The 20,490-nt window shown below is 53.6% G+C and overlaps 2 protein-coding genes across 4 annotated transcripts in view; one reads left to right on the forward strand and one right to left on the reverse strand.

Annotated features, from left to right (window-relative positions):
• Positions 1-1,402: 1,402 nt before the first annotated feature.
• On the reverse strand, positions 1,403-9,206 carry LOC124095722 (translation initiation factor IF-2). Its single transcript, XM_046448954.1, has 4 exons — positions 9,171-9,206; positions 8,912-9,059; positions 8,093-8,594; positions 1,403-3,188 (listed from the first exon to the last, which is right to left on the reverse strand). The coding sequence occupies exons 1-4, from the start codon at positions 9,204-9,206 to the stop codon at positions 3,179-3,181; spliced, it is 696 nt and encodes a 231-aa protein (XP_046304910.1). The 3' UTR covers positions 1,403-3,178.
• The window catches only part of St3gal1 (ST3 beta-galactoside alpha-2,3-sialyltransferase 1), a 73,740-nt gene continuing 61,894 nt past the window's right edge, over positions 8,645-20,490 (forward strand). The window contains exon 1 of one of the 3 annotated variants that reach the window (XM_046448918.2): positions 8,645-8,967. The gene's annotated coding sequence lies outside the window, so the exon portion shown is untranslated. Of the gene's footprint in view, positions 8,968-9,715; positions 9,937-20,490 lie in introns of those variants that run through there. The other 2 variants (XM_046448915.2, XM_058580871.1) reach the window with 2 other exon arrangements.

Genomic DNA, 20,490 nt, shown 5'->3' on the forward strand with positions numbered 1-20,490 from the left:
CGCCTGTGGCTTCCTGCTTCAGATGGCTTGCTGGCTTCTCCTGACCTCTCACTCAGTCCCCCAGGCTAAGGTCCTTGTTTCCAGTTGTCTCCAAACCATGACACAGGATGTTTTTGATCCCTAAAGAGCCTCGCAATTTCAAGAATGAGGGTACTAACCACGCAATCTCAAATTTAAATTCAGTCATGCCTTCGGCCTGTTTTGACTTTATTCAGAGGTAAAGTCACAGAACGTCATAGGATGAAAGGTTCTGGTGCAGAGACCCTCAGGGATCACCTACCTCGGTGACTTGGTTCCCAGGAAGAGTGTGCCCTGATGTGGAGTGAGGGGGGCGCACAGTGGCATGGGTGCACCCCCCTTTCCTTCTTATTGCATGTCATGGCACCCTGTGCTTTCCCTTTCATAATGACCTTACTGAGCTCCTGACGCCGCAGCTCCTCCCCGGCTGCTAGGACGCCAGCTCTCTGCAGGCAGACACAGTGTCCACCTTGAATACTGTCTTCCACCTGATGTCCAGCCCCAGGCTTGGCCTAAAGCACCCAATGACTATCCACTATATCCACTGATGCAGAAGGGTGTCCCGTGTGGCACCCTCAGGCCCCACAGAACATAGTTTGAAATCCTGCTCTAACTTGATTTACTAATTATCCAAACAACACTGACATGTCTCGCCGTGGCCCAGCCCCTGAAGCCATATTACAGCTGAAACTAGTTTTACAAAGACAGATTCCTGTCCCCCTACACTGCCAGGTCCACTGGAAAGAATCCCTGGGAGGAAGCCCATGGCTTTGTACTTAGAATGAATCTCCTGAGGTCATTCTCGTGCACATTAAAGTTTGAGAAGCAGGACTCTGAGGGCTCCTTGTCCAATGCCAGGGGGTAGCTGGGGGCTCAGTCAACCGAGATCCTTCTATTCAGATCAGATCAAAGAGTGGCTGCTCTAGGCAGGGGTGGAGATCACCTGTAGAAGCCCCTTCCCGAGTGAATGATTCATCCTCTAAGCCTTTACTGAGGACAGGCATTTGCCACACTGTCCCAGGCTATCCCATCCACAGCCTCCCACCTCTACCTTTTGGCTGTGAATCCAGTCTGCCTCCCAAGTCCTGAAAACCCAGTGGCCTGTGGCCAAAACATAGCAACAGACATTGTCAATCCTCCTGTAAGAGGGTTACTTACTGGTTGGCCCTTAGCACCTGCAGATTCTGTATCTGCAGATTCAACCAAACACAGATCAAAAATATTCAGAAAACAATTGCATCTATACTGTTCACACTGTAAATGATCCATTCCCTAAACAATCCAGTCTAACAACTATTCACGTAGCATTTACATTGTCTTAGGTATTCTAAGTAAGCTAGACACAATACAAACAGGATATATATATATATATATATATATATATATATATATATATTACGTCAATACTATGTCATTTGAGCACTGGCAGATTTTAGTGTCTAAAGGAGTTTCCTGGAATCAATTCCTGTGGATACCAAGGGACGACTAGCTGATGAGTTAGGTCATAAAAGGCATGCGGTTGCTACCAGCTCAGTTGGGCCACTCCTTCTCAGAGTCCAGCCTTCATGCTGCAAGACACCCAGGCCACATGGAGAGGCCATAGGATGCTCTGGTCAATGTATCTGTGCTCAGCCTTCAGTCCAGCCCACCGTGGCCTCAGCCTTCACACAGTGAAGATCCCTCAGCCCTGAGTTGCCCTCGACTTCAAGTCTACCCAGACATGATGGGACACAGATCAGCATGCTACTGAGCTCTGTCCAAATCCCTGACCCATGGAGCAGATGGTCATAAGGAAGAGGTGTCTTTTCTTTTGCCTCTAATTTTGGGGAGGTTTTTATGCAAGATTGGTAATCAGAATGAGTTGCAAATGAGTGTTCCATAAAAAACTGAAATGTGACATATAAAAATAGTACCCCTCTCTCTCTCCTCCTTCCCAGGAGACTTCCACCATTCCCCCGGAGTCACGGTTTTACTTGGGTTGCAGTAACAGAAAACCTGCGTGCACTAGGTATGTGGTTAAACACTGCTGCACAGTTCCTTTCACAAAACAGGAGAGTCCCCAAAGATGCCACTGGTGTTGGTCCCACTGCCGGAAGCGCCTTCAGGGTCAAGGTCTTTCTGCCTCTCACCCTAATCACTCGCACTTTGGGTGGCCATTAAAAATCTGCTCTCTCTAGATAAAACATGTGTTTAAAGGAAAGCCAACATGATTACACTGCAAGAAAGAGGCAGGAGACGGTTGTTGGGGACTGCGCCACTAGCCTCGCCTCCGCCTGCCATGCTGGGAACAGAAGTGTGAGCATTTGCCTGTCTCACTGCCCGACCTGCCCTGTCTTCTGCTTCATGCTCCCAAGTTGCAGCTACCTCCTTCCAGCTTCCCTCCCCTGGCGCCTTGGATGCCCAAGATCATCTGGCACTGCCAACGCCACCACGGAGAACTGTCCAGTGCTTCCAGCTGTTTCCAGAGCCCTGCCTGCTCCCTGGCTTCCAGAGCCGTGTAGTGAGGGTGCTGCAGACATTCCGCTCACACGTCTCGCTCACGTTCACAGGTCCTGTGTCTGACCCTGGAAGGAGCCCTTTCAGTGGCTTCAGTATACCCTCCACCATATCACAGCACTGCCCAGTGAGATAGAGTGGCCATCCCCTGACAAACTCTGGGCTCTCTGAGGATGGGCACTGTCATGGTCACCTCCACATTCCCACACTTAGGACAACCTCTGGCAAAGTGGTGCTCCCCATATTTTTGTTGAACGAAGGAAGGATTGTACTTCTTCTCCAAGGTCCTTCCATCTAAGTGGAAATAGAACTTAATAATCAAACAGCTACTAAATACACAGTAATACCTGATTGGGAGACGGAAGGGTTCATGAGCAGAGGAGACAGGATGGACAGGGGACAATGGCAAAGCCTCCACACAGGGACGACCCCTGCACTCTGCCTTGAAAAGAGGGAAGTGCATCAGACAGGGTTCGGGTGGTGAGGGTCCTGCCAGGGAACGGGTGGTCCACATGTGAAGTCCACTGGTGGGTATCTGGGAGCGTTCCTCTGGCCGACGTGAGTGGAACCTGGGCTAACAGGCCTGGCGGGACACTTCACCCAAACGTCCATTTGTATTGGTCTCCTGGGTAGGCCAAGTCCAAGCCGAAGTCATTCTCTGGCCTCAGGAACTGCTGCCGGAAAGAAGAGCCTACGTCATGGGTCGTCTGAAAGGCAAACCTGGACCCAGTGGCACAGGAAAAGGGGCAAGAGCCTCTCCTGAGAGCAGGAGGAAGAAAGGAGAAACAACACGTTCCAGATGGTGCGATCAGCTGGTGCTCAAGAGAGGAAGCCACTGCTCAAGGCCAGGACCTTAAAGAAGGCAGAGCAGGGGGAGGTCTGGTGTCCCTGATGTAGAGAGTTGAAGGAGCAAGGGGCAGGAAATCCAAGGAGTGCCCAGGATTGCCATTAGCTCAGAAACTCGAAGGAGGCATGGACGGGTTCTCTCTAAGAACCCAAAGGAACCCACCCTGCCTACACCTTCATATCAAACTTCTGGCCTCTTACAGAGGGACCGATTTCCTCCACTTCTGGCTACCAGGTCTGTGGTAAGTTCTCACGGCAGCTTAGGAAACCCCCTCCAGCTAGGAAGGCTGGACCCTATGGTGAGGACGCTCAGGAGCCACGGCCCTATACATCTGCCACCCAAGGCAGTGGGCATCCTTGTAGGAGTAGAGAGGACAATAAGAAGCAGGTTCCATCACGCTGGGCCCTGCACTAGGTCTCGGGACTTCTGTGTGCCCTGGGGGGCTGGGGAGACCCCATCATGGCTGATAAGGAAATCTTCAGCACCCCAGCAAGATGGAGATATGTTTTCAGGAATATACAACACAGAATTTAACCAGTGCTTTTGGGCTGAGTCAGGCCTGTTAATACAGGGTTTGTAAAAAGTATTAGAAGAAAACAAGTGAGAAACACACTGGGGCCACTTTAAGAAGGATCTGAACTGCCGACCTCAGGAAAGTCAGATTCTCTTGGCTAGGCAATGGGGAGCCACTGCAGTTTTAAGGGTTTTGAACTTGGGAGTGACCTGAGGGAAAGAAGGGCGTCTTCAGGAAAATAAATGAGTGGCAGCAGGTAGCAGGACCACGACCCAAAATAGTTTAAAACAAGGTCTTTCATTGACTTATATGACAGGGAGTCTGGAGGGAGGCTCAGGTGTGGTGTGGCCAGGTTTCTGGATCTACTTTGGTATCAGTCAGCTTTGTGCTATTACAACAGAATCCTGACACGGGCTGCTTACAAAGTGAAAAGGTTCATTTAGCTCCACAGGCAGCTCCACTGGCTTAGTCTCTGGGGAAGATGGCAGATGGCAAAGCATCATGTCAGGGCCTACATAGGAGCAGTCACATCTCCAACCAGAGCACACACAGAAGGTCAGAACCCAGTTCAAGGACACACCCCCAATGACCTGAGGACTTTGCACAAAGCCCTACCTCTTGAAGTCCATAGTACCTCTCAGTACTTCTACCTCATGGCTAAACCTATAATATAGGGATCCTTGGGGGACACGATTAAACCACCAAACCACAGCAACCTGTCTTCAACTTGACTTCCTCCAGGCACATAAGATATCACTTGGAGAAACTATGCCACAAACATTTTATTGCTCATGTCAAATTGGAAATGAGCTTTCTAGGGCTTAGTGTTTTTTTGTTTGTTTTGTTTTGTTATCTTCTGGTGGTGCTGAGGTTTGAACCCAGGACCTTGATCATGCTAAGCAGGTGCTCTACCATGAGCTACACCCCCCACCCCCTAACCAGGACTTACTCTTAACATTTTTCCTGAAAGACTCAGGCATATTTGTCTCCATATCTTGGTGGTCCAAATATGGATTCAGTCTCATTCCTGAGCCCATTTCGGACAAAGAGATTACGGTGATCATGACTGAAACTTATCAGCTGGTTTAGTGGGAACTTGGGTCTGTGCGAACGGTGTCAAGTTTACAGTTCTGCTGAATAGTTCTGCTAACCCTAAGCCCCCCCGGATTCTCAGTGCTAGAGGCTAGAGGGGGCTTAAGTGCCATGTGTCCTGCATTCCCCACAGTGCCACATCTTCTGCAGGGCTCTCTGACTTCACCAGTGGGGTGGACACATGCTGCCTGGGCAGCCTATTCAGGTCAGGTTGGGTGGGTGACCCATGACCCTGGGGATGAGGCCTGTCAATCAGATTCCTCTCCTGGGAAAACTAAAATGTGAAGTGGATCAAGAGGGGAAAATGAAGTCAAGACTGTTTCTACAATTGCCATGACCCGGGGCCACCAACATGCAGAAAATTGTAGGGGAGATCCTGGATTCAACAGAGGAAGCCTGGGGGTAGGGAGAAGAGAGGAGGGGCCTGCACACATGTGCACACACACACACGCATGCACACACACACAGGCATGTAGACGGGCAGTTTCTCCTCCCAGCTTCCTCTGTGGGCATAGGATCAACTTCTTTTTGCTAAGGAAACATAGAGGTCTGTATAGTCCCAGGACCTAAGTACAGCCTGGTTCAAAACACAGAACTCCATGTGCCTGGCACCTCTGAGCTCATCTCTCACAAGCTAGGTGGCCCTTTCCTTTTCTGCACAATCACCCCAATGGGCTCAGAACCCATTAGGATCTTTCCACTCTGAAGTGCCAAGGAAGGGGGTAGGGAAGGGAAGCAATCAATTTCTTTAACCATTGTTACTGAGAGCTGTGCTGCTGCTCTGAACAAGTGGGAGGTAGCAGTGAGCACTAAATCAATGTCAAGGCTCCCAGGAGACCCACTATGCAGGTGCTCCCCCCAGGGACTCCTACCAGTTGTTTTCTGGCAGCGCCTGTGGGGAGATCCACTGGGGGTGACAAGGAGGAATGCATGCACAGGCCTCTGGCACCGAGCCCTGTTTCCCTAGCTCCTGGAAATCGTCCAGGGCATCAAAAGAGCTACTTGCATGGAATTTCACAACTCACACACACACAAAAAAAGACCAGGAGAGGGTCCTGCTACCTGGGAAGAAAAGTGTTCTATCAGAAAGGAAGCAGGGTGGGTGGAGAGAAAGGCCATGCCTGGGCTAACCCACCAGACTGGACACAGAGGCTGCTGGTGTGCAGCCTTTCATACAGATAAGGTGATAGTGCACGTGCTTAACCACTGTGTCACTTTAATCACAAACTTCCATATCACTGTGGAGATATCCAGGGACCCACCAAGAATCCGGGGCAAAACCTGAGTTAGTTTTGGTTCTAGGCTGCAAAGTGGAGCAACGGAATGAATGGCCTGAGCTATTTATTTTGCCTAATCTGAACTTCTGACTATAAACTCTACCAGAATAGAGTAATATAGTCTCATATCAGTACAGCATTTTCTCATTTTTCAAAGTGCTTCCCCATGCACTATTTTATTTGATCCTCACAATAAACAACACTTCTTTTATTAATTCATCCTGTAACTCTTTACTGAGTATCTACCACGTGATCAGCAGAGACAGGGACTGCAGTCAGCAGGGGGCAAAACACAGCGTGTTCCCTGTGCACAGCCAGCTGTCAAATCCAGAGGCGCACAGCCAGCAGAGAGAACCATGCAGACCTGCCAGCTCAGCTTTCCCTGTGAGGACAGCAGAGCAGCCGACCACCGGCAGAGTCACAAGGATGATGCTATGAGTCACACCTCTGGGTGCTGAGAATCTGAGTGGTCCAGATGGAAGTCACTCAGCTGGAAAGGATGGCAGCTGGTGATACTGGAACTCTCTGCTTCCCCTCTCCTTCCAACACAAGCATTCTGGGGAGTGCCAACTGTGGCAAAGTCTGACCCCAGGAGACACTTCCAGACAGGACAAAGTGCCCACCCACTCCCCAGCATCAAAACCAAAAGCAATGGGGCCAGGCCAAGGGCTCACAGCAGTTCATGAAGCACCAAACCTTTTCTGTCAAACTCCTGGTCAGGCAGGGCAGGCCCATGGGGCTCACAGGGTCCTTGAAGGCGGCCAACAGATCCATGCGCCTTTTGAATGCTTGGTTGTTTTGTTTTGGCCTTTTTCTCTTTCTGACATCTCTTCCCTAGGTAGTGGCTGATTTTCTCATTCTCTCTCCTCCTCTCCTTTTGATCAGTTTCTCTTCTACTTCAGTCTTCTTTAAATATCTCTCTTCTCTCCCATGCCCCTGAAGTTTTCAGCACACTTCCACCTCATCACCTAGGGCAGGCCACTTGCCAGAAAGGTGCGCTGCCTCCAGGCCAAATCCACCTGAGCGCTCAGTAGGTGCTAAGTACGCTTCCAAGGGATCAACTATATGTGAGCGAATCATCATCGCCACAGCCCCACCAGACAGACACTGTTATTGGGCCCCTTTTCACAAAAAAAGGAAAACAAGGCACAAAGCTCAGGATGCGGAGGGACCCAGGAACTAGCTCAAGATCACCCCTCCATGGAGCGCAGCGCAGGGTTTGCAGATGGGCTGAAACCATGCGACGCAGCAGCCCTCAGGTGGCTGAAGGAATGGCAAGGCAGTTCTCTCTCACCTTTCACTACAAAAGGCTGGCCTCCTCCTGGAGAAACGGGAGCTGGAAGAATAAACTGACCTACAGGCACGCTTTGCCTCTTCCTCTTAACATTCCACCAGAAGTTGCAAAAGAGAGGGTCCCAACCAGTGAGGAATAAATAAGGCAGAAAAAACAGATTTTTGGAAATCCCTCTTAAATCTTGTGTACAGCATTTAGCCTCCAAGATCAGCTCTCTGCCATTCATCAAAATAAGTCTCCGTCGACTCATTTCCCTATAAGAGGGAGGGCATAACTTCAAACCTAATCCCCAAACCCCAAAGCACACGACCCAGGCTGCCTCGGTGCCGACTCCCGCACTGGCTCCCACTACCCAACCTTCCCGGGCTCTGGACCGCGAGCGGCAGCCTCTGCATCAGGGAGGAAAATCCGCGGCAAGAGGAGAGAAGGGCGGGGGCCAGATCTCGGTACCAGCTATGCGGCTCCGAAGCCGGGATGCGCCGGCCCGGGCTCCGGCCTCACTAGTCCCCACGCCCTCACCGCGCTCCTCCCTCTTCCTTCTCTCTAAATCCCACCTCGAGTCCCGCGCCTTTAGAGGCAGTCGGCTGGCTGCCCGGTCGCCAGCAGGGGAATCGGCCCCTCTCGCCACCGTGCACCCGACTCGGGCTCTTCTGGGCACCGCCAAGTCCGCTCGGAGTGCGCCCATCGCCTCCTCCCCGGGCTGACCCCAGGGCCCCTGGGCCGCCGCGGCGCTCTTCCCTAGCCTCTCCCGCTTTCGGCGGTGATCGGACCCGGGGAGTCGCGAAGCTTTCCAGCACAGCCGCTCTTTGGGCGGTGATACGGTCCCCGCGCCGCAGCCGCCGCTACCGCCGCCTCCAGCGTCTCCCCGGCCGGGCCTCAGCCCAGCCCGCGGCAGTCCACGTGGCTCGGCAGAGCTATTTTCGGCTCTCAGGAAGCCCCGGAGAGGGGAAAGCCGAGCCGAGTCCGGCGGGAGGGGCGCAAGGGAGCGCGGGGCGCGGAGGGCGGGCGCAGGGCGGAGGAAGGGGAGGGCCGCGCGCCGAGGAGGCGGTGGCCGGGCTCAGGCGCGCCCCGCTCGCGGCCCCGGCCGGCCACGGGAGGCGGCCCCTCGGTGGTCGCCCCGCCTCCCGCTCCCGTTACACCCCGGGGAAGGTGTTCCCGAGACCGCTCCCATCCTCACCCCGCCTCCCGCTTCCCCGGCTCTAGCCTCCGCCGGAGGAGCCCCACTATGCCAGACAGTTTCGACACTTTGCAAAGACAAAGAGCCCTAGACCGGAGGGAGGAGAAAGAAGAGGAGGAGAAGAAGGGGAGAAAGGAGGAAGAGGCTCTGTGAGCTGGGCAGGGGTGAGTATTCGGGACACCCGCGTCTTACATACTCTTCGGAACCCCTCCATGCCCAAAGCCGGGAAACTCTAGCCTGTCTTCAGCCGTGGTGAGTGTGCGCGCGAAGCCGAATGCTGCCCGGGGTGCGCGGGGGACTGCGTCCGCGCGAGTTGGGGTTCGGGCAGTTTCCTGTGTGTTCTCCTAGTGCAGGGGTGATAGTCCGGACCCAGGAACAGAAGGGGTAGGCAGGGGACTAGCAGGGTGTGACGGTGGAGGTGGGAATGAAGACCCCAGGCACTGGAAGAAAGATACCGGTAGGGAGACCCCTTCCCGGGCCGCAGCTGCCATCTGGGTCTTTTGGAGAGGAAGGTATGGGAGGAGGCTCGGGCTCTGGGGTCTCCAGAGCTTACTGGAGGAACCGCCCGGAGCTCAGCAGTAAGCCTACGGCCGTCTGGGGCAGCGGTCCCGTAGTGGCCCCAGTGACATTGCGCCCGGCACCGGTTGGATCTACCCCACCCGCGCTAGGGGTCAGGAGACCCGTAGGGGCAGCGGGTCCCCTGTGCTCTAGAGTGAAGCCGGGGTCTCTGGCTGGGATACCGCGGGGGCGCGCAGAGGCCGCTAGTGATCCGGCCCAGAGGCGGTGGGACAGTATCCGGATCCAGTCTCCCAATCCGCTGTGAGCAGGCGCAGACTCAGGTGGAGGCTATCAGCTCCCGGGACGACTCCAGCCTAGGCTGCCCCGGATCGGGGGAGAAGTTGGCGCCAGGGACCGGTCAGCTGGACGCGGCGTGGTGGGAGGTGGGGGATTCCGGTGGGCGGAGGGATCACAGTGGCAGTGGTGGTGTTGGTGGCAATTCGAAACTCTTGAGTCCTCCCCAGCCCCGTTAGGCGTCTCAGCTGCCAAGAAATAATGTGACAAAAGTTAGCAACTTGTCTGCGTCTCTAGCGTGTGTGACCTGCGCAAGCAGGGTCCTCCCCTTGTAGGAGTGCACTGGGATGGAGAACGGTGACTCTGGGGCTTGGCGAGTTGCTGGGGGTACAGCTAGTTCGGAATCGGGACGGTGGCGCAACTTTCAGCGTGAGTGTTTGAGAGTGACCTTGCAGGAGTAAGCGCCGCCGAACTTGAGATGGGGATTGAGGCTGCGCCCCAGTTTAGCACAGATAAACCTTCGCCTTGCCTGGTGGCCAGGTCTCCCAGCTGGGCTCTGTACGCTGGAGCTGAGTCTCTCGTCTCTCCAATGGGAGGGTCCTAGCCGGCACCCACCACGCACCCGGCGTGGTGGCACTCCGCGAGCGGGGCACGTGCGGGCCCAGAAACGCAAGAGTGTGTGGGGGCAGGGCCGGCCACTGCGTCTCGTGGGCCAGGCGAGTCCCGCAGAGGGAGACAGCCCTGACCCTGAGGGCAGGGACAAGCTTGCCGCGTCGCCGCATCAGACATTCGCCGGGTTTTCACGTGTGATTCCGGGGACCTCTCGCCTTTCTCGGCTTATCGCCCTCGCGGGCCCCCACGCCCAACGATCTGTGCGGAGATGGTTCCCCAGGGAGACAGCGAGCGCCCACCCCGGCTCTGCGGCTGAGTGGGGGTGGGGAAGGGGAGCGATGGGGAGAGCCTCGCCAGCCGGAAAATGGCGTGAGCAGGGAACGAGATTGCCCAGTCGCCGCCACCGCACCTGACACACAGTAGGTGCACACACTGTTAAGTGACAAGGCCGCTACGATAGGGGGAGCTGACAGGGGCCCTACACCTTCTCTCCTTCTCCTCCCCATTTCTACTACTAAATTCAAATTCATATATTTGCTCTAGCCCTTCGGCTTCTGGACATGTCTTCAGTCCCTACTGCGTGCCACATTCCACTCCTGGCACGTTCCTAGAAGCTGCGGGCGGTGCCCCCTGGTTTTCTTTCCCGGGTGCTGCGGGAGAGCGCGCAGGGCTCGAAAACGCAAGGTGCACTGCCCCCTGCTGGCTACTGTGGAAACTGCCGCCTGGCTCCTCGGTGCGGAAGGGGCCTGGAGGCCTTACTTAGGCAGAGTCACTCTCTGCACTTTCCTGTACCTCCCCTTCCTGCCCCAAGCCCCAGGACCAGGGCGATTTTCCGAAATCCCCTAATGGACTGAAATGACACACCAGAGTTCACTCTGCTAAACCTCCTGCCTCTGCCCAGGTCTGGGTGCCAGTGGGTTCTCTTCTTGACTCCTCTCATCTGCCTCTGCCTCTCTGACTTTGAGGATGAGACTTCACCTCCCATAGTCTCAGTTTCCATATCTGTGACTTGAGTCCATTACTACTGTCTCCAAACTGTGTCCTGCAAAATAGGTATTCCATATAAAATGTGAGTGTGTGGATAGGTGTGAACTGTGTACACATAAGTTCAATGCATATGTGTGATGCATGTGCCCCGACTTCAGGTCTGGGCAGCAGGAGATCCACCACACAGTTTTGGCTGAATAAAGAAAGGAAAGACTGGATAGAAGGCTCCTTCTCCTGCCTTTCTGAAATTGCACAAGTGCTGACATTTGGTGTCCTGCATGTCTCTGTTGGCGTGGTATTAGCAAGCAAGGCCAGGACTGGACTGAGCAGGGGCTTCACCTCACCTTCCTAGGCTAGAGGCCACAGTAGCCTACTGAGCTCTTGGGGTGAAGGGGGAGTGTGGTTGGAAGTGATGGCAGAGGGTGGCATTCAGTGTGGATTTAGCTCTCTGCGGTAGCAGGCAGAGGCCGACTTCTGAGCGTGTCTGTGGCCGCGGATAGGTCTGTGATCCTGCATGCAGTATCAGGCTCCTGCCTCACCTCACTCCTAAAGTCCGGGGACCATCACCAATATTGGGAGCACTTAGATCCCCCACCTCCAGGCATGGGGAGCAGGTCCATGTGTGGGCCTGGCAGGGAAGGGTATAGACTTCACACCAGGTGGCTCTGTCTCCCCTCCAAGCAGCCCCCAAGCCAGGACACCACTCGAGAGGCAAGACCCCCAGGGCGCAGACCCCCAGGGAGGAGCCTCTTGGGATGACTGGCTTTCTGACCTCCTGGTCAGTTTACCTTGAACTTTGCTGGGGTCATCCCTGATAAGAGGTTGCTGACTCAAAGGAATTATCTGTGGATAGATCCTGTAGGATCTAAACTTTAACTCTTATCTCAACCTGTCCGGTACCACAGAGCAACCAAGAAAGACAAAATCTACGGGCCATTTGTCCTTAAATAGTTGTCCCTTATCCTCAAGTATGTTCCATGACCCCAGTGGATGCCTGTAACCATCCATGAACAGGCACTCCTAGATGTACATAGCCGTGATAGACTTCATAAATTAGGCACAGGAAGGGATGAATAAGAACTAGTAACAACATAGACCATTTATAACCATATACTGTGATATAAGTTGTTAAAAAGGTACAGATTATTTACTTCTGGAATTTTCCATTGAATAGTTTTGGGCTCTAGTTGATTGCAAGGAACTGAAATTGAGGAACTGAAACCTGGGAAATAAAACCATGCATTGGGGACTTCCGTGGAGCTTTGTGGTGAGTCCTGGGCACATGTGTGCACAGCCTCCACAGGCCCAGGGAGAGCCAGCCTGGGCATGAAGAATTCTAGACTAAGGTTTATGCACAGTGACCCGAAGGGAAACTTCAGTGGCCCTGCGTGCAAACCTGGGAATCTGAGAGCCGTCTCGGGCTCTGCTTTGGTCACAGGAGCCAGATGTGGGCTCGTGAGAGTCTGCATTTGAGCCTCTCTGCTAGTGCTCGGTTGCTTTGCAGCCTGGCACCCAAGCTATTCTGGGCTCTGGATCTGTTTCATTCTGCAAGATGAGAGGCTCTGCAGTTCTGTTGACAGTCACCTTTGCTCCATTAAAGCTTTTCTTTGTGAAGACAGGCCCCACCTCATTTACTTTGGCTACAAATTCTTCCTCAAAATGGCCTGGCATTGCAGCCCTGACTGGGGAGACTGGACCAGCCACTACCCTGTGCCAAGGGCATCCCTCCTCTCACACACAGGTGGCTCTGGACCTTTGGGAGTCCGCACTTACTTGGCAAAGTCATTTTCTAGCAATTCTTAACACTAGATTTTGAAAGATGGCCCAGAAGTTTCACACACCTAATGGCACTGAGTGATACCAATGGGGACTTCCAAGGGATACATATTATAAAAGGAACCATGGGGACCTTGCCAGGCCTAGTTCATTCCTACCTATGAACTACAAATGACCTTAGCAATCATTTTGTTCAACTGTTTTGCTTTAATGCAAAACTAGGAGGTCAGAGGGAACTTCACCAGGATTGTTGGTGACAGAGCTAACGGGTTAACCCTTTGTGCCTCCTCGCTCCCAAACCCACACTTTTCCATGCATTTGAGCCACCCATTGGTTTCTTGTTGGAAACCCACCTGTTCTGGAAGGCTGGGGCTGTATTGATTTTGGCTTTGGTGATGGTGGTAGTTGGATGGTTTTGGATTCAGCTCAGCCTGTGTTTCTTGGGAGCTTATTTTGTTGCAGGAACCTTGCAAGGTGCTGAAAATACTGGGGTGGAAATACTTGCCGTCTTGCCTTCCCAGAGGTCCCAGTGACTTGAGGAGGCGCCTGGAGACCTGAAGAGTCATGCCTGGTTTGTTTGTATTAAGAATTCAAATATGCGTGTGCTGAGAGGGGGCTGCAAGGTTCCCTCTGCCTTGAGGGACCCACAGAAGGATTCCTTGGGGAGTTGAAGCCCCAAGAACCTGGGGTTTCTTTTAAGAGGAGTCAGTCTGTGGTATTTTCTTGAATGTACAAAAATAATAACCAAGGATTTTGTACCCTGCGTGTGCAAGAAAATTAAAAGTCGGATAACAGATTGCCAACAGGCCTTTCTGTGCCGTCTGAAGAGGTGAGGGGCCTGGGAGTTGGAAGGCTCTGGTGCTTTGGCCCCATGAGTCAGTTACTCAATTCACAGACATGGAAACTGGTCTCTGGCTGGCTGAGGTGGGAGGGACTTGTCACCAGGCTATATTCATGGCGTAGAGCGGACCACTGTTACAGACCGTCGCGCTGTGGGGCATCCTAGAGCCTAGCCTCAGAAAGATGGTGTGGGAAACAGTGATGTATTTACTTTAAAAACTAAAGCCTAATGCTGTATTTTGAATACTTATTTTTATCATTTGTCTCCGATTTCAATAGCTAATTTGGGAGGATGAGGTTTAAGGGCAAGATGGGTAGTGGGTAGCAAAAGGGCCAGGTTTACAGGGTGTATTACTGCAGTCTGAGGTGGGCCAGGTCTCCAGGGCACAGGGTCCCACCCCAGGTTGCAGGGCCTTAGAGGATGAAAGGAGGGGATGGCTGGTAGGGCTCCGATGCAGAGACCCCAGAGCTTCCTGCCTTCCAGCTGAATTAAGCCTGGGGTTCAGAGGAAGTGGTTGTGTGGGGCTTGGCATTAGCACAGAGCCTGTGCAGAATGTAGGAATGGACAGGTGTCAGAATGTTCTAGAAAGCTCATAGAAAAACTCTGGAAATAGGAGGCTAGTTTTAAGGTCAAGTGGCTTGTTAATGACCTTCCTTGAAGGAGCAAGGCCGAAGGGCTGGTCACAGCTGCATGCCCTTCTCATTTCTCTGGGTTGTGTGAAACTTTTAAAATGTCTTTTTCCCTGTGGCAGAACACAGAGTGTTACTAATTAGCCAGAGCAGGGGCCTAAAAGCTGCCCCAAAGCTGTCAGGAAGGGGAGGGTACTCAGCACCAGGAACTCTGGGCACCTGAGGTGCTGTCCTGTGTGGCTTGGCTGCTCAGCAGGGATGTAATTGGAGTCAATTTGAGGCTCCCAGGTGGGCTGTCTGTTGTGGGTACCCTGGGCAATAGGGGGGCTCCTGGTCAGGGAAATCCCTATACTCCTGTGTCCTGGGTCCTGGGCCTAGCCCAGCCCACCTGCTCCTGGCTGGGGACTGGGACACTTCACTTACTATCTTGGGCTCTCGGCTTCCTAAGTAGGGGACGGCAGGGTAAGTGCCCACTATGCTTCTGCCACGGGGAGCAGGCAGGAGCCCTCAGGGTGAGGCGCCTGACCAGGCCTTACTAAGAATAACTTCAGTGGCATCTACTTTGTACTGTTGGCTTGTGCCCAGGGCCGTCAGGGGTTTTAAACACCCTGTGAGTGTGGGTTTCAGCAGGAGAGAGACCTCTGCCCACCACCCGGTCAAGCTGGCAGAGGAGGAGGCAGGAAGACACAGATTCTACCAGCTCACGTGGTCAGGCCACTCTGCACAGGAGCGAGAGAGGTTCGAGGCAGGATGGAGCCCTGTCAGGAGCTGGCCTGGAGGGTGGCGGAGAGAGTAGGCACACTCCTGTCATCTCATTGGATTCTGCAACAGCCCAGGGCAGGGCCAGGTGAGAATCCCAAGGAACTGAAGGTGGAAACCCGGGGTTTAACCCATCGTGTTTGAATGTAAATTAAACGCATCGAATGTGTGATATTATTAAGACCTTTTATGGTTTAGTTGTATCAAAGTGTCCGAGGCTGGGAAATTTGTAAAGAAAAGAGTTTTTTTTTTTTTTTTAGCTTTAAAGTTCGGGAGGCTGGAAGTCCAAAGAGCCTGGCATGCGCTCTGGTGAGGGACCCCTGACTGATTTACCTTGTGGCCGGTGGCCTCATGACTAGACCCCTGTGTGAGAGGGAAAGAGCACATGGAGGCTCTGGAGCCAGACGGTGGGGAGGGGTCAGTCTCAGGAACGCCCCTTAGATCCCACTTCTGGAAGGTCCCACCACTTCTTAACGTCACCCCACTGGGGACCAAACTTCCGACACAGAACCTTTGTGGGATCCTTCAAACCACCCTCCAACCAAAGCAGGCCCTGATGTCACCATCGCCATCTTGAAGCCAGGCAGATGGCTTCAGGTTTTCAGGTTTGGGGTTTGCTGGGGTATCAGTGCGTGGCTTATCCCCACAGTGAACAGATCACCGGCCTTCTCTGTGCCTTGGTGTCCTCTTTGGTCATGAGGAGTATTGTACAGTTGTCATGAAAATTGGACAAGTGTATTCATTAGGGAATTTCCCGTGGATCCTGAGGCTTCAGGAGTTCTTGACAAACGCTCATTCTTATTCCTGAGCTGGGTGGTGTGGGGCGGGCTGTGCTCCTGGCCCCTTGGTCTCTTCACGTTCAAATGCTATCATTGGACTATTTGTCTGGCAGAAGTTTCTCTCTCCTAGTTAGTCCAGGAATGTTTGGAACAGTGATTCTGATTATCTCTGTGTGGGTATATTTTCTCCTCTAAAATACATAAAAGATATCTAGCCAGGTAAACCTTTGAGAGAATATAAGAGTTAAAATTCAGAACAGCTGAGAACAAAAGAGCATTAGTTCCCAATTGTTTGGCAGAATTGAAAAGAGTGTTACAAATGGCTTTTGGAAAGTTCACATTTTGTTCTGCAAATACTTTCTGGGAATGTCACTAGGTACAGTTAAAAAAAAAAAAATCCACACCCAAACAGACAGCATCCAAATAAATTTTGCTGCTTTACAAACAACAAAATAGAATCCTTTTGAATCCACAGTGAACTCATAGACCAGAGTGGCTAAAAATTCCCTTCCTGCATATTTACTTAGCAGAGAGCTCCGGAGAAAAACCCAACCACAGCAAACCTAGCTACTTCTCTGAGAAGATGGAATGACTGCAGAATATTGTTTTGTGGCCCCCAAAGCCTGAAAAAACTGCCAATGAAAGAGGAAAATCCCTCTGATTGGGCATTTTACCTTTTCAGAAATGAAAGGGTTCAACGGAAAGAAAAGAAACCAAACACACACACAACCCTTTGCTTAGATCCTTAGAAGACTAGAGCAGGGCCCAAGATAAATCTCCTGAACTGTCCAGCCGAGTCATGAAGGACTCCGCTGCCCTCCTCCCTTCAGTGCCCTGTAGCCTGCCACAGGACAGAGGTCCCCGTGGCGAGAGCTAAGACACGTTGGAAGCAACAGACGGCACAGTGCTCTGCACGTCTGAGCCGGCCCCTCGCTGGCCCTTGATCAGCTCTTCTGAGCGCTAGCCTGGAACGAGGGTCCCGCCACTGTCCAGATTAAGACCTGGGCTCCAAATGGAATCTGTTTTGTTTCGTAAAGTAGCAAAATGTCTGAGGATGCTATCTGTTTGAGCTTGGGTTTTAGCAAGGTCACACAGGCCTCACTATTGGGCCACTCTGGGGGAGGGAATGAGGCACACTTTGGACAGCCTGTGGCCACGTGGCACACCTGAAGTTACGCCACTCAGCCCTCCGCCCCCCTCCCTCCTGCGCAGGTGAGGGGGAAGCTCTGCTGGAGGACCTGCCCAGTACCAGGCCAGCGGCCAGGAAAGGGCAAGTGTGGCCTCCAGCCCCAGAAGCACCCTGCTTGATCCCAGTACCCCATGTCTGCCCCGTCGTTCACCCCATGCTCCCCTCATTGCTTAGCGGGACCTGAGAACAGTAGCACAAAAACACAACCAAGCCCAGCTCCTGGGATCCAAACTTGGTCATCACAGTGACACAGCAGCCAGACAGCGCACACACTGCCATTCACAGTCCATGTCACCACGTTCCGGATGAGCCGGAACCAGCAGCAGGCTTGGCAAGGGACCAGCTCAGCCTTAGCGAGTCAGAGAGCCCAGGCATGGCAGGGTAGGCTGGAGAGGCTAGTCCCAGGGCCCTGCTGGTGAGCAGGCCATCAGAGTGGGCCGGGAGGTCAGGGAGGAGCTCGGGCATTTGGTTAGGCAGCTCGCCCTGCCATTGGGTACGCATCCTATATGTCAGTCAATCGTTTCTCACAAGAGAAGGGTCAGCAGCTGGGTAGGACCAGAGCCAAAGAACAGAGGCCTGGGGAGGCTCCGGAGGAGGGGAGGGAGAGGAGGGAAACCTTCCTGCCCACAGGGAAGGCCTAGTGTTGGAGGTTAAGTTCATGAGCCAGAGGAGCAAAGAGGTTGTTCTGGGCAAACTCTGAGCAAAGTTTCACAGAAAGCCATCAGAGGCCCAGGAGTTCACCTGCCAAGGGGGCTGGATGGGTTGCTGGGCTTCTGTCCATCTGCTCGGGGCTGGCAGCAGCTCCACACCCTGGGCAGGCCAGGTGGCCGGCTCCCCTGGCCAGGGCTTCTTGTCCCTCTGACCTAGTGCCCTTTCTCTTACCACAGCCCTCTAAGACCTGTGTTGGGGCTTTTTCCTGATCCTATTTACAGATGTGGAAACCGAGGATTGGAGAGCGTGAGTCACAAAATTCAGGTCACGTAGCTAGAAAGTGGCAGAACCAGAAAGGCCCTCCATGAATGTCCAGAGCCCAGGCCGCCAGCTCCCGCTGTGGAATTCGTAGGGCCTCCCACAGGTGTCCATCACGGCGGACAGGACAGCTTCTCTAGGAGGCACCAGCCCAGCCCCGAAGCACGCCAGGCCCACCCGTGTCCTCTGGTGGCCACGGACCCAATCGTGGGCTGCCTTTTTGGAAGAGATCCTGGTGGTTCTGCAGTTGCCCACTCCCCAGTCATAGACCACAGCCTCACGCTCCAAAGCCGGGGCCTGAGTGGTCTGCTTCTGCTCTCCTCTCGGGGGGCTCTGAGGGTGCACCTGGCCTGTGAGGGTCTAGCCAGATTGTGAGATCTCCAGTGGACCCCACATTGCTGATCTCCAGTGGACCCCACATTGCTGATCTCCAGTGGACCCCACATTGCTGATCTCCAGTGGACCCCACATTGCTGATCTCCAGTGGACCCCACATTGCTGATCTCCAGTGGACCCCACATTGCTGATCTCCAGTGGACCCCACATTGCTGATCTCCAGTGGACCCCACATTGCTGATCTCCAGTGGACCCCACATTGCTGATCTCCAGTGGACCCCACATTGCTGATCTCCAGTGGACCCCACATTGCTGATCTCCAGTGGACCCCACATTGCTGATCTCCAGTGGACCCCACATTGCTGATCTCCAGTGGACCCCACATTGCTGATCTCCAGTGGACCCCACATTGCTGATCTCCAGTGGACCCCACATTGCTGATCTCCAGTGGACCCCACATTGCTGATCTCCAGTGGACCCCACATTGCTGATCTCCAGTGGATCCCACATTGCTGATCACAAGTGCTGCTCTTGATGTTGCCCTGGTTTCTGGGGATTGAGGAAGGCAGGGGCACGGTGAGTCCCGGGGCTGGAGACCCGGATGGAGCACCAAGGCCATAGTGAGTTTGCCATCAGGCCTGTGAACTCACCCTGCTCTCTAGATCGGCGCCTCCTGGGCGCACCCTGTGTTTTGTAAGCTGAATTGTAAAAGTCACTGCTGCAACTTTAGAAAATTCCTTTTTAATATCTTCACAATGGAGAGGACGGTGGGTGGTGGTTGTTCCTGTTCCTGGAAGGGAAGGCGCTGTTAATCCCACCACCTGGCGGAGGGTCTCAGGGATCAAGACCGTGGCTTGCGGAACAGTGTCGCTGCCGCAGACAAGAATGTCTCTCGGGGGTGAATGGGTGTTCCTGCGGCCTAATCTCAAATTCTCAAGCTCAGTCTCTGGCAGAAAAGGAAATTAAAAGAGGGGGAGATCAGGCCGGCGGACGGCGTCCTCCCACCCTGCTCCTGGTGGGGACTTGAGATGGAAAACGACCCTTCCTGGTGGCCCAAGAGCTGGCTCCAGGCTCTCTCCAGCTGCTGGGTCTACTGTGAGGTGAACGGCTGAGCCCAGCAGGCAGGAGCGGGAACCCAGGTTCTGCAGGAAGCCATCCCTCCACAGCCAGATACCCAGCCAGGAGGAAGCACAGGCTGGCACAGAGCCCTGTTCACGCTCAGGACACCCTGCACGGTCGGGACCTGTGCCTGCCGTGGAGGACCGGAGCCTCCCTCCTTTCCCAGAGCTGAGGGAGCAAACCTGTGTTGATGGGGTGGGTTGGACTTGCGGGAGTCGATTCAATGATAAGTTATAGGTGATGCACATTTAGATAACATGAAACAAGTAAGATCTGAATGCTTGCAAAGAGCCTTAGCGGTGCCCTTGTTTGACCTTCTACTCCAAGACTTCAATTGCCATCTACTGAGTCAGTGATTCTTTTATTAAAAGTCCTGGCTCTGCCACTTCCTAGCTGTGTGACCTTGAGTGAATTGCTTACTCTCTCTGTTCCTTGTCACTTACAAAATAGGGATCATAATAGTATGGAGCTCCCAAGAGGTACTAAATGAGCATCAAATGAGTTAATGTTTGGGACCATTTGCTGATTACATGCTGTGAGTAACCCCCTGTCATCCACCCTCACCATTCTGGTTTAGAACCCTCTTGCCCAGGCTCCTGGGGCAGTTTTTCTGGATGAGACTCCACGTGGTTACACCGTACCTGCTTGCACACACCTGGTGATGGGGTGCTCTCTGCCCCATGCCACGTGGTGGCCCTTGGACCCCTGGCGTAGAAAGCTCTTCCTGCAGTGAGCTCTCTCCAGGGCCATGTGAATTTAAGGCAGGAACGTCATCTGGGTGTGTGCACTTACAGGACTGCAGGGCAGCGGCACGTGAGCGGGACCTCAGGACCCTTCCTTACACTGGGAAGATGGCCCAGCCCAGGCCACACTGGGGCCGTTGCTGGACCCTCTGCAGGGCTGGTCTCTGCCTCATCTCTGGCCTCCCTGCACCCAGGGCTGGAGCAGCAGCCCTGCCAACACTGCCAGGTCTCCTCCAGGTCCCAA

Source organism: Marmota monax, unplaced genomic scaffold (assembly GCF_021218885.2).
Source record: "Marmota monax isolate L192 unplaced genomic scaffold, Marmota_monax_Labrador192_F-V1.1 WCK01_AAM20220418_F8-fsc00073, whole genome shotgun sequence".
In the NCBI taxonomy this organism is placed as follows: Eukaryota; Metazoa; Chordata; class Mammalia; order Rodentia; family Sciuridae; genus Marmota; species Marmota monax.

What these genes read in the sequence shown, in the direction of transcription:
- LOC124095722 (XM_046448954.1), bottom strand. Translation starts at nt 9,206, where the DNA reads ATGGCAGCTGCGGCCCGGGAAGGGGTCTCCCTACCG. An exon ending in GGGAAGGGGTCTCCCTACCG is followed by an intron (nt 9,060 to 9,170) that starts GTATCTTTCTTC and finishes CCCCTGCACTAG; the next exon opens with GAGAACACACAGGAAACTGC. An exon ending in GCATGGAGGGGTTCCGAAGA is followed by an intron (nt 8,595 to 8,911) that starts GTATGTAAGACG and finishes GGCGCGCCTGAG; the next exon opens with CCCGGCCACCGCCTCCTCGG.